The following is an 18637-nucleotide window of genomic DNA, read 5'->3' on the forward strand; positions in this document are numbered from 1 at the left end:
TCGGGCTCAATTGCCGCGACTTGGGTGGTGGCCGATTGGCGAGCCACTGCGTGTCTCACCCATCGCTGGAGCCTCGACCGACCGGAGCGCTTGCGCTGGCGGGAGACAGGGAAGGAGGACGGCACAGGAGTCGACCAGTATGGGGTCGACGGCTGCCGCAGCGGGACGCCGCGGACACACGCCCGAAAGTGCGTCGCCCCGCGGACGGGGAGCGCGTCGATGTCGAGTGGTGCCTCCTGGAGCCAAGCGGAGTCGTCGGCGATGAAAGCAAGCGCACCGAGACGGATCTCGCGGCCCTCGACCAGAGCTCCACCGGAAACCATGATGAAGGCGATCGGACAAATTGCAACTTCTCCAAAAAAGTCGCTAAGACACCTGCCCCACGGTGGGCGCCAACTGTCGTGGTTCTAAGTATGACAGTAGAATGGGGGGTAGGTATGGAGAGGCAAGATCCTAGCTATGGAGTAGTTGTACACACGAGTGTTTAACGAGTTCAGGCCCTTCTCTGAGGAAGTAAAAGCCCTACGTCTCGGAGCCCGGAGGCGGTCGACTGGTTTATGTGTATATGAGTTACAGGGGTGCGAACCCTTCTACCAGTGGAGGGGGGTGGCTTATATAGAGGACGCCAGGACCCCAGCCAACCCACGTAGCAGAGGGTTAAAGTATATTAAGGCCGGGCGTTACTGGTAACGCCCTACATAAAGTGTCATCATGACCATTAAAACTACTTAATTACAGACCGTTTGGATACAGAGTAGATCCTGAACTCCTGATGGTCGAGTGAGTCTTCATGATCGAGTGTCTTTAGGTTCGTCGAGTGTCTTCTAGCTGGTCGAGTGAAGTCTCTCTTGGTCGACTGGAAGGTAGCTTCGTCTAAGGATGTCCTTGGGTATGGTATCCTAGATAGGTCCATGACCCTACCCTAGGTACATAACATCATCAGTAGCCTCATGGCTGATGTGTATGCATTTTTTTTTCTTATGAACCTGTCCTGGCATGTCCTCCTTTTCTTTTCAAAAAGCTAGCACAATGGCCTTGGCAAATGAGAGGGATAATGTCATATTTGAGTGAAACTTGTTCCTAGTTGCACAAAAATATATTTAATAATATTTTATTTTCCAGAGGCATTAGGACTGGAATATCATAAAAAAAACTAGTGATGGACAGGGAGGTGTGGAAGTTAGATGTCCACGTGTTAGAACAATAAATTAGTTTTGAGATCTTGTGGTTTCCAAGTATAGCCTACCCCAACTTATTTGAACAGCTGTTGTTATTGTTTTTAAGGTGGTTGTTGAAAATATGAAGAATTGGTTCCTATCCTACATTGGAATGTGAATCAATTCCTACAAACCAAAGGGGTTCAAAGAAATTTTTTCTTACCCTATACAATTCCTACAAACCAAAGGAGGCTAGGTGGTGGCCTAACTCCTTGGGTTATTTTCCTTGGCTTCGTGACAATGCACGGGAATTGTGCAAGTGACCCTAACGTCCAGTTTACGGAGATTTAATACACTTTAAGAAAACGAGAGTACCACATTGGAAACTGCCATACTGCTAACTATATGAAACCGTATTGCCAAACTGCTAACTATATGAAACCTTATGTAAGGCGTTATTACTCCCTCCGTTTCTTTTTAGTCTGCATATAAGGTTTGGTCAAAGTTAAACTTTGTTAACTTTGACTAAGTTTATACAAAAATATATCAAGATTCATAATATGAAATTAATATTGTTAGATGCATCATGAAATTAATTTTCATACCATATAGCTTTAGTATTGTAGATGTTGATATTTTTTCCTATAAAGTTGGTCAAACTTTATAAAGTTTGACTTTGACCAAATCTAATATGCAGACTAAAAAGGAACGGAGGGAGTATCCAATATGTGAGTATATGAGATATACTAAATCTTAAAACACTTTAAGAAAACGAGAGTACCACATTGGAAACTGCCAAACTGCTAACTATATGAAACCTTATTGCCAAACTGCTAACTATATGAAACCTTATGTAAGGCGTTACTACATCCAATATGTGAGAATATGAGATATACTAACTTCTTATATGAGACGGAGGGAGTATATCACTTCAGATACCCTTCGAAACAAAGAATATGTCACGCACACACATACTCCCTCTGTCCCATAATATAAAAACGTTTTTGACACTAGTGTAGTGTCAAAAACGTTCTTATATTATGGGACGGAGGGAGTATCTCCCTACTTAGAATCAAAATCATGCATACAGTAAACACGCAACTTCGTAACCGCGTCACAACCCCGGGGTAAGAAATTAGATCTCCTCTCAGTGGTATTAAATAACTTTAATAATTTCCTGTACAAAATGTCCTGGAATATCAAGAGTACAAAAGCCTTGGTTTTGTACTTCGGTACCACAAATAAGAACATTTGCCACAACATTTTCTATACACACTTCAATCAATCTAAAAGCTAAGCTCACATGTCACACCGAACAATAGAAAAGCAATCAACAAATTTAGAACCTTTTGAAAGGAAATGTGCTCGGGCCCTTCTGGCATTGCACACGTACTCCGTAACATTTGGCAACGGTAGAACACACTCCAGTTATTTTCACTGATAACTGTGCTGCCTTTTCTTGGTTAGCCCCAGACAAATTATTCCATGATGTTCCACGCAGGTCTCCATGCTGCAAAGTGACCTCTACCGTCTGTCCAGGGCAGATTATACCAGCTGCTGGAGAAACCTGTGTTGAAGACATGTTTCACCCTCAGTGCTCAAGCATTAAGCTCAGTGTTGAACAAGCATCAATAAGCAGAAGCATCTTACAGTAATTAGACTGTTCTAAAATGAAGTGAACCAATATAAGGAGTCAGGACAAGGCATTAACCCACCTTGAGCCAGGTAGGGAAACCGGCAGAATCTGTGCCAGAAGAAGTTGGTGCTTGGCCAGTGATCTCAAAACAAGCTCTGTCTTCTGGACTTCTGTTTTGTAGTTTAAAAATATAGGGAGTTTGGTCTTGCAGAATGATGTCATTGGTGCTCACATTTGCTTCAGGGAATGCTTTTAGCCCCTGGAGCAAGTGCAACACTTTCTTATTTGAACTCATGATCTCCCCATATTTCTGCCTCATCGTCTGTTTGTCAACACGTGCAACATCCAAATTGAACAAGCATTTTACAGGTTTGTGATCACTGTCTGTTGCTTCCATGCAAGAGTCATACCTTGAAATATAGAATAATACAGTTCCATAAGGTTTCTATGTACTAACAGAAAAATGGATGCTAGGTACACAGGACAAAATAAGACCTGACTTCAGAAATAAAAAATATTGTATAGCTCAAACCATCTGTCTGATTGGACATCTGTTTTCACCACTGATTTCGTAAGGACAAGTGCTTTAAAATAAGATCTCAGTTGACTATGTTTCGAGAAACCTATTTGGACTCTTTTGTTGCCAGGCAATAACGCATTAGTCGCCACCCTATTTTGTAACAAGTCACCACATGGCAACTTAAATTGTCAGGTGGTAACATTGAAGGCAAAAAAGAAAATTCATCGAAAGATACCAACATGGGGTCTGGTTTTTGAGCTCTCGTCAAAACAAAGCCAACGGTGAAGATAGATCATAAATCGGCTTTATATTTAAGAGTTAAAATGTTTTAACTTTCGAGTTACATGCATGCAAATAGCAGAATGAGAGATGGACTGGTGGAAGAAACGTCGTGCTCTAGGACAATCGAGCACATGTTCATGCGTTATTTGTGCCCTGCTAATATTCTTTATCCAGTGAGATAATCAAACAACAAATGACTTACAGTGATACTGAACAAACCACAGGACAATCCAAGGAACACTCAGTTCCTGAACTAGCTTGGCTGTCACGGTATAGAACCCGGTCACACCAGGCAGGAATGCGTTTCTTCTCACTACAATCATACCCTACAATAAGAGAAAAGTTTCTTCAAACGAAGTGTTCAGGAATCTTTAGGAGTTCAGGAGTATTATCAACTCATAAGGATCAAACTGGTACTGTATGAAACATTATTGCTGTGATAAGCACACACTAATATAACTAGAGGTTTGCCTTGGTACACCGCCCAAAAAGTGTACTATTGATGCAGATCAATGATACACCAGTGGTTATACATCCCCTCCCTAACCAAGTGAGCTAGCCTCACTTATCTTTACATCAGCTTCCTCCAGTTGTTACCAGATTACAGTCTCATACCCTTCTAGAAATTTACTTTACCATTCTCATTAATCTACATACATGTTATATAACGTTAGTACATAAAGTCGTCTCCAACCTCACAACAATGTGTCAGAGCCGAGGTCAGGCAAAAGGTTGCTGGATCTTTATGTTGGCCGGAAGTTATTTCTTTTCAATGAGGTTCAATGTTCTCTAGATTGCTTAGAAGTAGCCTGCCCTACTCGAGCCAACTAGAAGAAAATCCTCTTCATGCAAATCAGCACCTCTAACCGTGAAGACCGGATGCACAAAATATAAGGATACCATTTAATATTCTATTGAACGAAACTGCCATTTTCAAAGTTTTTTAGAAAAGGGCAGGGTGGGGGTTACTGAAGCAGGCCTCACGCAACTATCATCAGAATAACTATACCTGATAAGCCAGTTTTGTGTTTCTCAAATTTGTAAGTAGGTGGGAATTGGAAATCTCCTTCACGTAATCCCTGGAAGACTCTCCCGGATCTCATTTCTGCTCGCAGCTGGTCATTCTTCCTCAGCCAGTCAAAGCGTCTCCGGGAAACCAACCCCATTGCCTCTTCGTACGAAATATCGTAAAGCCGGTAATTGAAGTCACCAAGAAAGACAATCATGTCCGTATCTGACAACTCAGGCATTCTTGATCCCTATGATAGCAACATTTTGGTAATGTTACAATCTCAGATAATGGATCTAGAAACAACTCTATCCACTGTAAAAATAAAATGAAGGGAAGCAACAACATACATTTGCTTGAAGAAGCTGACCGGCAGAACCAGAAACTGCAACATGAAAAGAAGTTGAGTAACAGTGTGTAAGATTAAGAAGTTCTGAATTCTTGGCACGATTCTTCATTGTGATTAGCAAGGTTGGCCAGACATTTACAAAGTTGAACGCCATCATGCAGAAAAGTTAACAAGAAGATTGAGCAATTACTTGATGTTGTCAATAATCCACTTGAAGGGGTGGCAAAGGTCATTGTTCTAAAGACATGGTCAAAGTCTTCATTCCGCCGGCTCACAGCTTCCATATGTGCAGCGAGATGACAATTTATAAAACAAATGCTTCTATCATGTATTCTCATCCTCAATCCGACTGCTCCCTGAGACAGTGAAGTACATTACAAAATGTAGTAAACTAAGCTGAACTAAAATGAAGCCATAATGCTGCTTCTATACTCCCCCACAACTAAATTAAGCGAATATTTAAGCAGAATTGTACCATGCCTGCTCGGCATCCCGTAATAACTGACCAAAGGCAGCCATGCCCAACCAGGAAGCATGAGCAATGTGCACAGTCCTGCCCAGGAGGGATACATCGGCAATGCAGAATACATCACAGTAGGAGGATATATGACTCAATTTGGTTCCAGTAAAGTTTGGATCAGGTATCGCAAGATTATATCCCTAGTTTTAGTTAATTGCATCCGTTAGAAGTAGAGATGGAATCAGTGTGCTAATACGGCTGCCTCATCTATATATGAGGTGCCTATAAGTACTATCCATACCCCTATCATCTCTTCTACACAGATCTTGTTACACCTGCATGTAGAGGACCTTAGCCTCGACCTTCTTCCGTCACTGAAAAGCTTCATGACAATTTGGTAACAGGCGCAGCCGCTGATAAGGCCGTGGCGGCTCCTGGTCAGATCAAGGTATGGATGGCAGCGACAATCTCGCTAGCCAGATGGCTGCTATCGGAGAGGCTGAACCAGACTAACAAGATCAATACCAAGATCAGCAGGGTGGATCAACAGCAGTCCACACAGCTGCTATTAACTGAATAGAAGGCACATGCCAAGATCACCATAGTGGTGTCCTCTCACTCAGAACTTGTTCCCCTGGGGGCATCCTGGCAGATCCAAAAGCTGTGCATGGCTTCTCACTGCTAACAGCCACTGCTGCCACCTCCATAGAACACACTGCAGACTGGACTGCGCCACATCTACAAGTAATTCTCGATGTTTGAAGGCAAGGAATATTGTTACCCTAGCTGAACTGCTACAAACAACCTTTAGGAGATGGACAGGAAGGTATGGCTAGAGTCCTATCACGTGATGGGGGCCGCACAAACATGGTAGCACCACATGGATTGACATGACAGTGTCCAAACTGGAAGCACTTCACCTAGCTTTTCAACACCAGTTTCAGGCCGTCCCTACTAGCAATTCCCTCATGGAATTGGTGTCTATATGACGAAGTGGCTCGCTGTGTCAGTTCCAGGAGCAATTTCTGACACGGCAGATCCTCTGAGAGAAAAGAAGCAGATCCAACTCTTCACCATCAGATCACAGGAGCCGCTGTGAACAGATATCAAGGTACAAGCACCAGAACTTTAGAAATGGTCATAAGGTTGCCGTACATGTCAACCTGATTGCCAAGCCTGCCGCAGTGGGCTCCCTTCTGGTAAGCAATAGTCATCAAAAAACAACCTGCTGCCAAGCTGGGTAATTCGCCTGTCATGGGAGGTGCAGAAACTACAATCACTGCACCATATGCTATGGTCCACAACTGCACCGGGAATTTCGTGCCAGCACGCGGCAGGGGCCATCCCGTGCAAAGGCTTAAGTGTCCCAATGGTCAACAGCAAGCAAATGGTTTGCACCAGCCTTTATATTAGCACCCTAATCTCTTCATCATCGTGAAGCAATCGCCACGATCTCTAGGCGATCCCATTAGACGGGTTTGACATGGTATAGGGAACACATAGTTCACAGCAAGATTTTGGGGTTTCACGCCTAATATCTAGATCAAGTTGTATTTACACAACAAAGGAGTTGGGCATATATAACAACCAGCAGAAAACGTTCATTTAAATCAAACACTACTTAAAAATAAATGGCTGATGAGTATGATGGCAAAATGGTGAGCTGAAATAAAAACTATATTCACATTTGACATCAAGTCACAAACAACATGTCTAAGTTACCTGCTATGAATAAGAAATAATATATTAATAGGACAACAAAAGTACCTTGTTGCCAGAAAGAATACATTAACACGACAACAAAAGTACCTTGTTGCCAATAGCGCGTCCTAATCCACATGCTACTGCAGCATTGTCGATATCACCGACAAAATGCTTCAGATTTGTTCTTACCCTGAGGAAAGAAAAAAAATCAATAACTTCTACAATTACAAAGGAAAAAAAACAGAAGGATAAATACCGAAAAATAGTCCTAGACAGATTACCATACAGCAGTAAGTAACCCAGCCATCTGCCTTGAACCAACACGCTCAAAAGAGCGGCCTTTCAAGATTTGCCCAATTGCATCCAACCACCACTCCCCGTTTGGGCTTCCCTCTAGCCCTACCTAAAGCCAGTGGAAATTATATCAGGATTACAGCTAGCAAAAAATAGCATATATTTTTTTCTATATTTATGTTTATTAATATTCTAAAAAATTAACATGAGAATTAACTCTTAATAGGTACTCCCTCCGTTCCAAAATATACGGCATATACATTTTCAGAAGTCAAGTTTTGCAAAGTTTATAGAGAAAAATATCTACATCTACAATACCAAACAAATATTATCAGATACATCGTGAAATATATGTGTATACTGTATTTATTTGGTATTATTGACGTTGATATTTTTCTCTATAAACTTGGTAAAACTTGATGGAAGTTACTTTTTGGCACACACAAAATACACTATATTTTGGAACAGATGGAGTAGTAAACAAACCACCTTTTCCCAGTGGCTTTGTGGCACAAGGCTTGCATGCCTCCAATTGAAAGCAAGTCATTTGATATAGAATAGCAGCTCAACCAATAGGATTGCGAGTAAATTTTTATTCAAGCTCAAAAGATTGCACAACAAGGCAATATATTCAACTATTCATGCCACAGAAATTGCCAACTAACCAGTTGATCACAAAATGTTCCAACATTCTGGTTTTGTGCACGTTGCCACAATCTGACTAACCCTCAGTAACACAGCACATATCATGATAATAGATGATTATGTGTAACAACAATGATGTAATAAACGACGAAAACCTAAATTTTTGAACTCATCGGTTTTACCGTTTCTTTAGCTGCCGACATTGCAAGAAAACCAGCGCCCATCTCCACCTCTTGCAGTCCAACTACTACTACCCCAACCTCTTGAGTTGGGAATTTCAGCCAAGCTCTTAGTGACTCATAAGATGCTTTTTCTTGCCCAACATTCCAAGAACATACTAACACCTTCATGTATTCAATGTTTTTGTATGATGTCTCTTTCTCCGTCAATTCAGAACGCAAAATGCTGTCAGCAGGCCCTGGAGATGATAAATTCCATCCACGGACTCCCCCATGACCAGCTAATGTAAATATATATGAACTTCCGACAGCCATACTCAGAATTGGACTACTATGTGCAATCCATCCCCCCAGCAAGTTGCCATCCAGGTCCAAGAGCTGGATGTTGCCATCCATGTACCCCACCCACAATCTTGTGCCAAAGTTGAAAATACTATGAACAGAAGATGAATGATGCTGAAACTCTTGCAAACGATTACCACTACCATCCCATTGAGCAACTGAGCCATTTGCAGATCCGGTCCAGATCATCCCATCCATTGACATTACTAATGCTTCTATTCTTCGAGTATCATCTCCAAATCCTGCTTTAGCAGCAACACGCCGAACTGCATCAGCTGCTCCCATCAAAGCATTCCGTGATCTCTGGAAAAAATTAACAGGACTACGAGCTTTCTCTTTCTTCGGAGAGGAGAAAAGGTTTTGTTTTGTTTCATGGCCATATGGATCCTGAGCAGATAAGACGTCAAAACGAGTATCAACTTGGCCATCCACATTTACCACTTTCAGGAGGTCCTTAGTGCGAGAATCCCTATACGGCAAAATAGAGAACAAGAATAAACACAAATATACGAACAGCTGGACTAGTGTAAGCAAAATACAACAGTAACAGGTGAATGGACACATGAAGTGTACCAGAGTGCAAATGAGAGGTAACCAGCACTCCATACTTTCGATCTGGAATTGTCAGACAATAGAAGTTTTACATCTACGGAAGGTAAGGGGCAGGCCCCTCCGTCACTGACCATGGTCCAAAGGTCAATGAATGATCTTTCAACTAAAAGGGAGGCCTTACACTTTTCTTCTCGTTCTAAAGCAAGAGATTTCTCAATTGCTTGTCCATTCCATACTTTAATTATTCCACCTTCAGATCCAGACCATAAATCACCTATGATTGATGCAAACAAGATCAGAATTGAACTAGTCCAACTGCAATTAGCTTGTTCAACAATATGAATTCTAACTGCTAAAAATAGTATAGCTATGAAGAAGAATCATAAAGTTGCAAGCAGTAAGCCACCATCTTAAACATATAGGCTACCTGAATAACAAATTTCAGCAGCTCATGCTGCGGATCTAATAGTTGCATGCCTTATCTGCCTTGTAGATTTCACTATCAATGTTTGGTTGTGTTAAGATGGATGGCATAGTTTTATTAGCATAGCACAATATATATATATAGTTCAGGACTTGTTGTTAATCTTCTAGCAATTCGGAAAAACAAGAATGGAAGCATGTCAGGACAAGTACTGGTACTTCGTTGACCAAAATTAAAATCTCTCCACAACAGATTGTCCTGGGGATGCTGATACTAGAGGGTGAACTCTGGGAGTTGGTTTGCATGAGTAGTTGCATGCCCACTGCTGCCAATATGCTGCCAGGCCCCTTTTAACAAAAAAGAAACTTCTCGTAAGCTGTTAGCAAGCTAGTCTGCTGTAACTGTGTGAAAACAATTTTGTGAATCTAGTGCAGAAACTAGTGCGCTGAACAATGTGTGAAACTGTCTTTGGCAGGTGTACTGTTTGCATGTCTTCGCGAGAAATGAAATATCCCATTTTACAGCAAGTGTAATACAAGTCCATTTGGATCAGACTGACAGGTAATATTTCAGTTGTTGTGAAAATATAATCCCAAGTAAGTCAAATCATAACAAATTTCGTGAATAAACCTACCCCCTACCAAAGAAAAGTTCAAGGTCGTGGACTCTTGAGTTGCCCTCCACGACCTTGAACTTTTCTGTTTGCATATCTTATTGGACTCTCGAGTTGCCCTCAACGACCTTGATCACAGCGGTCGAGCCATTGCCGAACTTGAAGGTGCCGGGCACCATCTGGTTCGGCTCCGCACATCACCATGTCGCTGGTCATGTGGTCCGCCACCACGGTGTCGAGGTACCAGGCGGCGTCAGCATCCTCAGGTGATTGCATCAGGACCACCCACGCGTGCTCCTCGTTAAGGTAGACGCCCTCCTCCCAGTTGCCATGGCAGCATATTTCGTTGGTGTGAAAGGGGCTGCCGTGACAGCGTTTTCTGCTGCCTGGCAACGATCTGGCCCAAAACCCCTGCCATGGCAGGGATTTAGACGGCTCAGTGATAAACGTAAGCAACATCTCCTCGATCATCAGCAGCGCAAGACCTTCGTCGTCCACCTCACGATGTGAGCCTCTTCACATTTCTTCTCTCGACAGTCACGGGCCCACTAGCCCGCCTTGCCGCAGTAGCGGCATTTGTCATGGTCCGTGTCAGCAGAGTTGCCACCGGCGTTGCTGCTGCCTAGAGGCGTTCTTCCCCTTCGAGTTCCAGCCGCTGCATCCACAGGCATTCCAAATACTATGGGCCATTTTCAGTGCTGACGAAAGTGAGCTCTGTTTCCTACAAGTTGGAACTTCTTGAGGGCTGCCAGTTGCATCCAACATTTCATGTTAGCTAGCTGAAGAAACACCTAGGTCCCAAAGCAATTCCAAACCCAACTTTACCTTTACTGAATGTTGATGGCCCGATATTGGTGGAACCAGAAGAACTACTGGAGAGCAAGCTCATCCCACATGTCCAGGGCAACATCACTATTCCCGTGATTCAGTGGCACGTCAAATGGAGGAACATACTGCTGGAAATGGCAACCTGGGAGCACTCCACATTTATCCGGAAGCATTTCAGACTTAAGGGACAAGTCTGAACTTCAGTAGGGGGAATTGTCATGCGCGAAGCGTTCCCTTTGAATACCTCATCTAACGCCGGCTACATTATCTGCAACTCACTTACTGTTTCGCGTCCATCTTGATCAACACTAGGGCCCTCGTCTTTGATCCAACGTCTCCCTTCAAAAATACCACTCCTGGGATGAACGTGCTGTCAGACAAGCTGCTTTACCATCCCTTGCATTTACCTACTTTTCACTTTACCTACTTTCCAGGCTATATAAACCAGGAAGGAGACCCTAGAAACCATCTTGTTCGCTTTGCGTTAAACCCTAGCCGCCTCTGTTCGACGTTCGGCCCCTATTTGCTCTTGTTAAGCTTATCTTAATTAACAATTGAGCAAAGTAGCTACATCTCTGCATATTCTTGTCTCGACCTTGCTTCCATGTTGAATCTTGTAATCAGACCGTGATACCTTGTGGGAATACAAGTTGCATATTCCTAACAGAAGTGATGTGTTGGAGGCTGCTTGCAGTGGCATGCAGCGCACAGATCCATGGGGCTGGTGATAAAAGTATATTGTGAAGTCAGAGCTCGAGGCAGATCATGTTGAAGTGGCGGTTGGTTGTGATGTGGGTCAGAGGATAACGGCATCAACACAGGAAGGGCATGGGTTTGGACTTGGATCCATGTGTCTTAGTGGTCTGCCCTCACAGATTAGTAACACTGGGTACTTCTTGATTCATGCAAATTTTAAGTGGGAGAGCATAGAAACAATTCTCTAAACCAATTAGGTGGATAACTTTATTACATTATACCACATGGAGAGGTCTGCAGTCCTTGTGACTAGATAGCTAGATGTAGATAGCTGATTTCACAGGATACATTGCATTGCTCGGACAGGGCTTTAAGTCGGAGCTATTTGCTTCAACATTTCTAGAATTAACTGCAATATTTCAGGTAAAAGATAAACTACAGCAGTGTTGGGCATCATAGACACTACTATATATTCTACAATAAACTAAGCTATTCAGCGTCCCTTCTATGTTAGATAAATTAATGAACTGTGTGTTCCTGCTGATATTTTCGACTACCTTGAATAGATATGTTTCAGCCACTGGTTTACAGATGGTGGTAGTGTAAGCATGAATGCCATTAACCACGGTGACCAATTGCAATGTACAATGTCAGAAAGTTGCATGAAAATCATACTGATTGACATGAAACTGGGCCAAGGGGAATTACCATAAGGAGAGATGACCATCGCAAATACTGGTCCACGGTGTGCATCCCACCCAATGCGCTCCCCGGCCTCCGGACCTGGGTCAGCACCCCAACCCATGATCCGCCCGTTGGTGTGGCCGCTCCACACCAAACCGCGGCCGGGATCAGCCACGAGGCAGATTGCAGGCGGTGTCTTGCGCGACTCCCGAAAGGGCGCGCTCGCCTCGTCTCCCCACCGCCGCGGAGATGTGGGTGACCGGAAGGCATCCGCGAGGTCCCAAACCCTGACGCCAGCCTCGCCCGCCGCCCAGAGGTGAGTGGAGACCCCGGCACCAGGAGCAGCACAGCAGGCGAGAGCACAGAGGGCGATGCCAGACTGTGACTCCCTCGGCGGCCTCGGGCGCAGCTCCAGCGGGGGCGGGCGGTCCGCGCGCACGGCGGCGCGAGGGGGAGGGCGGTGGACGCGGGATTGGGATGCGGACGCGGCAAACTCCGAGAGCGAGTTGGAATGGTGGGGGCCCGGGGGCGGAGGGCAGACGTCGGCTACCGCGGGGAGAGAAGCGGCCGAGAATGCCGGGAGGGAGTGGCTGGGGTGGATGGGCTGAGGGGCAATAGCGCGGTGGAGGGAACCGGAGAAGGAGGCGGAGGCGGATGCAGGAGGGATGGAAGTGACCGGAAGGGATGCTGAGCGGAGAGCCGATGGAGCGGGAGGGGAGGTGGAAGGGATGGGAGCAGGGGCTGGCGGAGGGGTAGGGGGCGAGATGGAGGCGGAGAGGAAGAAGTCATCGGGGACGTCGTCCCACGGGGAGGAGACGACGGCGGCGGGTGTCGCGGTATCGCCGGGATCCGCCATTGCGGAGATCGGGGGTGACAGCCTGACAAGTAGGTGAAGGAGAAAGGACTTGCGCGGACGCGGCTTGACTCCCCTGGACGTGCTCCCATGTCCCATCCGTGCTTCCGCCCGCTCATTCTTCATCCCACGGTTCTCCTCCCACGTCTTTTTTTCAGCCAAAAGAAACACACACAAAAGAATCCTTGCTAGCATAGCACCCTTTGAGTTTATTTTGACCACATAGCCCACAATTTCCAACATTAGCATCAAGAGCTAGGTCACACGATCATGATACATCCATTCTGTATCATTATTTTCTAATGTTATTTAGAGTGTTTTTAATCATTATAACACTATGTGGAGTAATTCTAATGTATTTTCTCTCTTAATATGCAAGGTTTATCTGAAGAGGGAAATTGTGGGCAGCTAGAATTCTGGACCTGAAAAAGCTACGTTAGAGATACTTATTTTGCACATCTCCAAATGAGTTGAAATTTCACAGAGATTTATTTTGGAATATATAAGAATTATTGGAGAAAAGAAGTACCAGAGGGGGCCACCCAGGACGCGCCTACTCCCCCCCCCCCGGCGTGCCCTGGTGGGTAGTGGGGCCCCTGGCCAGCCTTCGGTGCCCATTTTTTGGTATATAAGCTTAAGTGTGAGGTAAAAGGGGTTGAGCCATGGCTACGGTGATTAGCTTAAAGGGGTTGAGCGAGACGAAGGACACGAGTTTACACAGGTTCGCCCCCTCACGGTGGATGTAAAAGCCTACATCCTGCTTTGAGTTGTATTGCTTGAGTATCGATTACAGGGGAGCGGAATCGCTTAACCTATCTATCGATGGATTGTAACTTAGGTTTAACCAGTTGCAGGGACTCGCCTTTATATACACAGCTCGAGGCCCTGGGCTTACAAGAGTCCAGGTCGGGTCATACTCCGTGACCGACCCTGGTTCTAAATCGCATTGCCTTGCTCGGCAAGTCGCCGTTGGGTGTCTTACACCTCCGGGTCACGCGTCGTCTCCGGGCCTTGGGCCTTCAGTCGGCCCGCCTCGTAAGTCGCCTCCAGGCTTCATGTCTTGGCTTCCTGGGCCTGCCTAGGCTTCATTGATGAGTCGCCAACAGTGTAACCCGACCCCTCCTGGGCGGGTTACACCGTGGGGTTGTATCCCCAACATTAGGCCCCAGATTGATTTGAACTTGTTCATGTCAATCTTCACTTTCTGGTTGGCGAGTCTTCCTTGGTTCTTATAGAAGTTTAACCTTGAACAGATCTTTGTAACCTGCCATAAAAAAGGATGACATCATCTTTCTAAATTTAGAAAAACCTCATGACGTCACAATGGATCTTTGCATTAATCAACCACTCCGAAAATCGAGGCACCCATTTTGCTATAGTAGTTATGACGCCTCTGTTGGGAAACGTAGCATGCAATTTTGAAAAAAAATCCTACGCTCACGCAAGATCTATCTAGGAGATGCATAACAATGAGAGGGGGAGAGTGTGTCTACGTACCCTCGTAGACCGAAAGCTGAAGCGTTTATCATGCGGTTGATGTAGTCGTACTCTTCGCGATCCGATTACGATCCAACTGATCTAGTGCCGAACGGACGGCACCTCTGAGTTTAGCACACGTGCGGCTCGATGACGTCTCCTCCTTCTTGATCCAGCAAGCAGGAAAGGAGAAGCAGATGGGATCACAACCAACACGACGGCGTGGTGGTGATGGTGGTGGTGGAGCACTGAAGCGCTTCGCTAAGCATCGTCGGGACGAGGCGGTGGAACTACTGAATAACGGGATAGACAGAGGGGCGCCAGGGGCTTGGTGTGTCCTCTTGGGGTGCCCCCTCCTCTCTATATATAGGTGGAGGGGCATGGCAAACAGCCTCTCCAAGCCCTAGGGTGCAGCTAAGGGGGAGAGGACTTGGACTCCAAGTCCAATCCTATTCCTACTAGGACTCCTTCCTTTTTTGCCTTCCCTAGCCACATGGGCTTTTAAGGACTTGGTGCGCCTAGCCCAATAAGGCCAGGGCACCTCCCTACAGCCCATGTTAGCCCTTGGGTCATGGTGAACCCACTTGCAAACTTCCGGACCCCTCCGGAATCCTCTGGAACCTTCTGGAAGCTTCTCGGTACAATATCGAAAAAACTGCACCTTTTTTGGAACCCAAAATATGACTTCCCACATATAAATATTTACCTCTCGACCATTCCAAGACTCCTCGTGACGTCCAAGATCTCATCCAGGACTCCGAACAACATTTGGTTACCACTCATCAAATATCCTAATACTACTCTAGCGTCAATGAATGTTAAGCGTGCAACCCTGCGAGTTCGAGAACTATGTAGACATGACCGAGACACTTTTCCAGTCAATAACCAATAGCGGAACTTGGATGCTCATATTGGCTCCCACATATTCTACGAAGATCTTTATCGGTCGAACCGTTATGACAACATACGTTATTCCCTTTGTCCATCAGTATGTTACTTGCCCGAGATTCGATCGTCAGTATCTGCATACCTAGTTCAATCTCGTTACCGGCAAGTCTGTTTACTCGTTCCGTAATGCATCATCATGCAACTAACTCATTAGTCACTTTGCTTGCAAGGCTTCTTATGATGTGCATTACCGAGAGGGCCTAGAGATACCTCTCCGATGCTCGGAGTGACAAATCCTAATCTCGATCTATGCCAACCCAACAAACACTTTCGGAGATACCTGTAGAGCATCTTTATAATCACCCAATTACGTTGTGATGTTTGATAGCACATAAGGCATCCCTCCGGTATCCGGGAGTTGCATAATCTCATAGTCGAAGGAATATGTATTTGACATGAAGAAAGAAATAGCAATAAAACTTAACGATCAATATGCTATGCTAACGGATGGGTCTTGTCCATCACATCATTCTCCTAATGATGTGATCCCGTTCATCAAATGACAACACATGTATATGGTTAGGAAACTTAACCATCTTTGATTAACGAGCTAGTCTAGTAGAGGCTTACTAGGGACACGGTGTTTTGTCTATGTATCCACACATGTATCAAGTTTTTGGTTAATACAATTCTAGCATGAATAATAAACATTTATCATGAAATAAGGAAATATAAAATAACAACTTTATTATTGCCTCTAGGGCATATTTCCTTCAGTCTCCCACTTGCACTAGAGTCAATAATCTAGTTCACATCGCCATGTGATTTAGCACCAATAGTTCACATCTTTATGTGAGTAACACCGATAGTTCACATCGCCATGTGACCAACACCCAAAGGGTTTACTAGAGTCAATAATCTAGTTCACAACGCTATGTGATTAACACCCAAAGAGTACTAAGGTGTGATCATGTTTTGCTTGTGAGAGAAATTTAGTCAACGGGTCTGCTACATTCAGATCTGAGGTAGCAACTTGTGCTTTGGGTAACCCTTAGTGGGGGGCTCGAGTCCGTATTCCTAGGCCGCCAGGACCTCGGTCCATCTGTCTGCGAGCAGATCTTGATCAGCTTGGAGCTGCTACTGCTTCTTTTTCAGGCTTCTTGCAGTGGCTATAAGCCGGCACTTAAAGTGATCCTGCTCTATTGGATCTTCGGGTATGCCGAATTCATCGTCGCCGAGGCTCACCTCGTCTTCGAAGGGAGGAATATAGTTGTCATCCTCCATGTATCCGTCTGTCGCCTGTTCCTCGGGGCTGACCTGCCCGTGTTCCTGTTCGGCTTGTTCAAAGGTAGGCTGATCAGGATTGTATTCCTCTTCGGCACCATCTGGGTTTTCTTTTCCTGTGCCGGTATTGCTGTGGCGGGGCTTAGAGCGGCGCCGATGATGCCCATCTTTTGACTTCTTCCCTGATGTGTTATCTTCTGTTGCCTCATCGCCATTGTTTTCTTTGGGGGTGTCCACCATATATATATCATATGAAGAGGTGGCGGTCCAGCGCCCTGTGGGCGGTGGTTCCTGTTCTTCTCCTGCATCGTCGTCTATACCATCGATGTCTTCGGAGTCGAAGTCAAGCACATCGGTCAAATCATCAACCGTGGCTATGAAGTGGGTGGTGGGTGGCTAACGAATTTCTTCGTCGCCTGCTTCCCACTCGAGCCGAACATAGTTCGGCCAGGAATCTCCTGACAGAGAGAGAGACCTTAATGAATTTAGCACATCGCCAAGGGGGCAGTGCTGAAAGATATCCGCGGCGGTGAACTCCATTATTGGATCCCAATCGGACTCGATGGGCCCGGGTGCGCGTGGTTCAGAACCCACGTCCGGACACAGGTCCGGGGGTCCGGTGACGCAGATCCCCTTAACGGCGGAGTCTGTGTTCGGCTCTACCGCCAAAGATTATGCAGCCTTCATGGCGGGGTCCATCCACCCGTCCTCAGACGATGCAATCTGCCCCGGATTTAGGTCCGGAGCAGCTGTAGAGGCGATATCCCGAGCACTGTCCGACAGCAGATTTAAGTCGTGCTTGTCATGGCCGTTTGGCACTCCCAATATGGGCATGAATCCATCGAAGATAAGGTCTCCATGGATATCGGCCATATAATACAAGTTGCCGAATCTGACCTGATGGCCAGGGGCGTAGCTGTCGATCTGCTCCAAATGGCCAAGCGAGTTGGCCCGCAGTGCGAAGCCACCGAACACGAAGATCTGTCCGGGGAAAAAAGTCTCGCCCTGGACTATGTTGTTGAAGGTTGAGGGAGCCATCGAGCCTTACAGCGACGACACAGAGGAACTCTCAATGAAAGCACCAATGTCGATGTCAAAACCGGCGGATCTCGGGTAGGGGGTCCCGAACTGTGCGTCTAAGGCTAATGGTAACAGGAGACTGGGGACACGATGTTTTACCCAGGTTCGGGCCCTCTCGATGGAGGTAATACCCTACTTCCTGCTTGATTGATCTTGATGATATGAGTATTACAAGAGTTGATCTACCACGAGATCGTAGAGGCTAAACCCTAGAAGCTAGCCTATGGTATGATTGTTGTCGTCCTACGGACTAAACCCTCTGGTTTATATAGACACCGGAGGGGGCTAGGGTTACACAGAGTTGGTTACAGAGAAGGAGATCTATCATCCGAATCGCCAAGCTTTCCTTCCACGCAAAGGAGAGTCCCATCCGGACACGGGACGAAGTCTTCAGTCTTGCATCTTCATAGTCCAACAGTCTGACCAAAGTATATAGTCCGGCTATCCGGATACCCCCCTTATCCAGGACTCCCTCAGCGGGTATCATTATTTTCTGATCTTCAGAGATGATTTGAGCAGATATGGGTATATCTACTTAATGAAACACAAGTCTGAGACATTTGAAAAGTTCAAATAGTTCCAAAGTGAAGTGGAGAATCATTGTAACAAGAAAATAAAGTTTCTACGATCTGATCGCGGAGGCGAATATTTGAGTTACGAGTTTGGCCTTCATTTAAAACAA

General features: G+C 45.4%; 1 protein-coding gene across 1 annotated transcript; it reads right to left on the minus strand.

The window, feature by feature from the left end:
• Nucleotides 1-2285: 2285 nt before the first annotated feature.
• On the minus strand, nt 2286-13230 carry LOC119290963 (type II inositol polyphosphate 5-phosphatase 15-like). The gene is made up of 11 exons (XM_037569646.1): nt 12399-13230; nt 9151-9403; nt 8239-9046; nt 7399-7520; nt 7223-7307; nt 5144-5309; nt 4955-4989; nt 4605-4854; nt 3798-3921; nt 2873-3203; nt 2286-2724 (listed from the first exon to the last, which is right to left on the minus strand). Exons 1-11 carry the CDS (start codon nt 13228-13230, stop codon nt 2497-2499), a joined length of 3234 nt encoding a protein of 1077 aa, XP_037425543.1. The 3' UTR covers nt 2286-2496.
• Between the last annotated feature and the right edge of the window lie 5407 nt (nt 13231-18637).

Source organism: Triticum dicoccoides, chromosome 4B (assembly GCF_002162155.2).
Source record: "Triticum dicoccoides isolate Atlit2015 ecotype Zavitan chromosome 4B, WEW_v2.0, whole genome shotgun sequence".
Lineage (NCBI taxonomy): Eukaryota > Viridiplantae > Streptophyta > Magnoliopsida > Poales > Poaceae > Triticum > Triticum dicoccoides.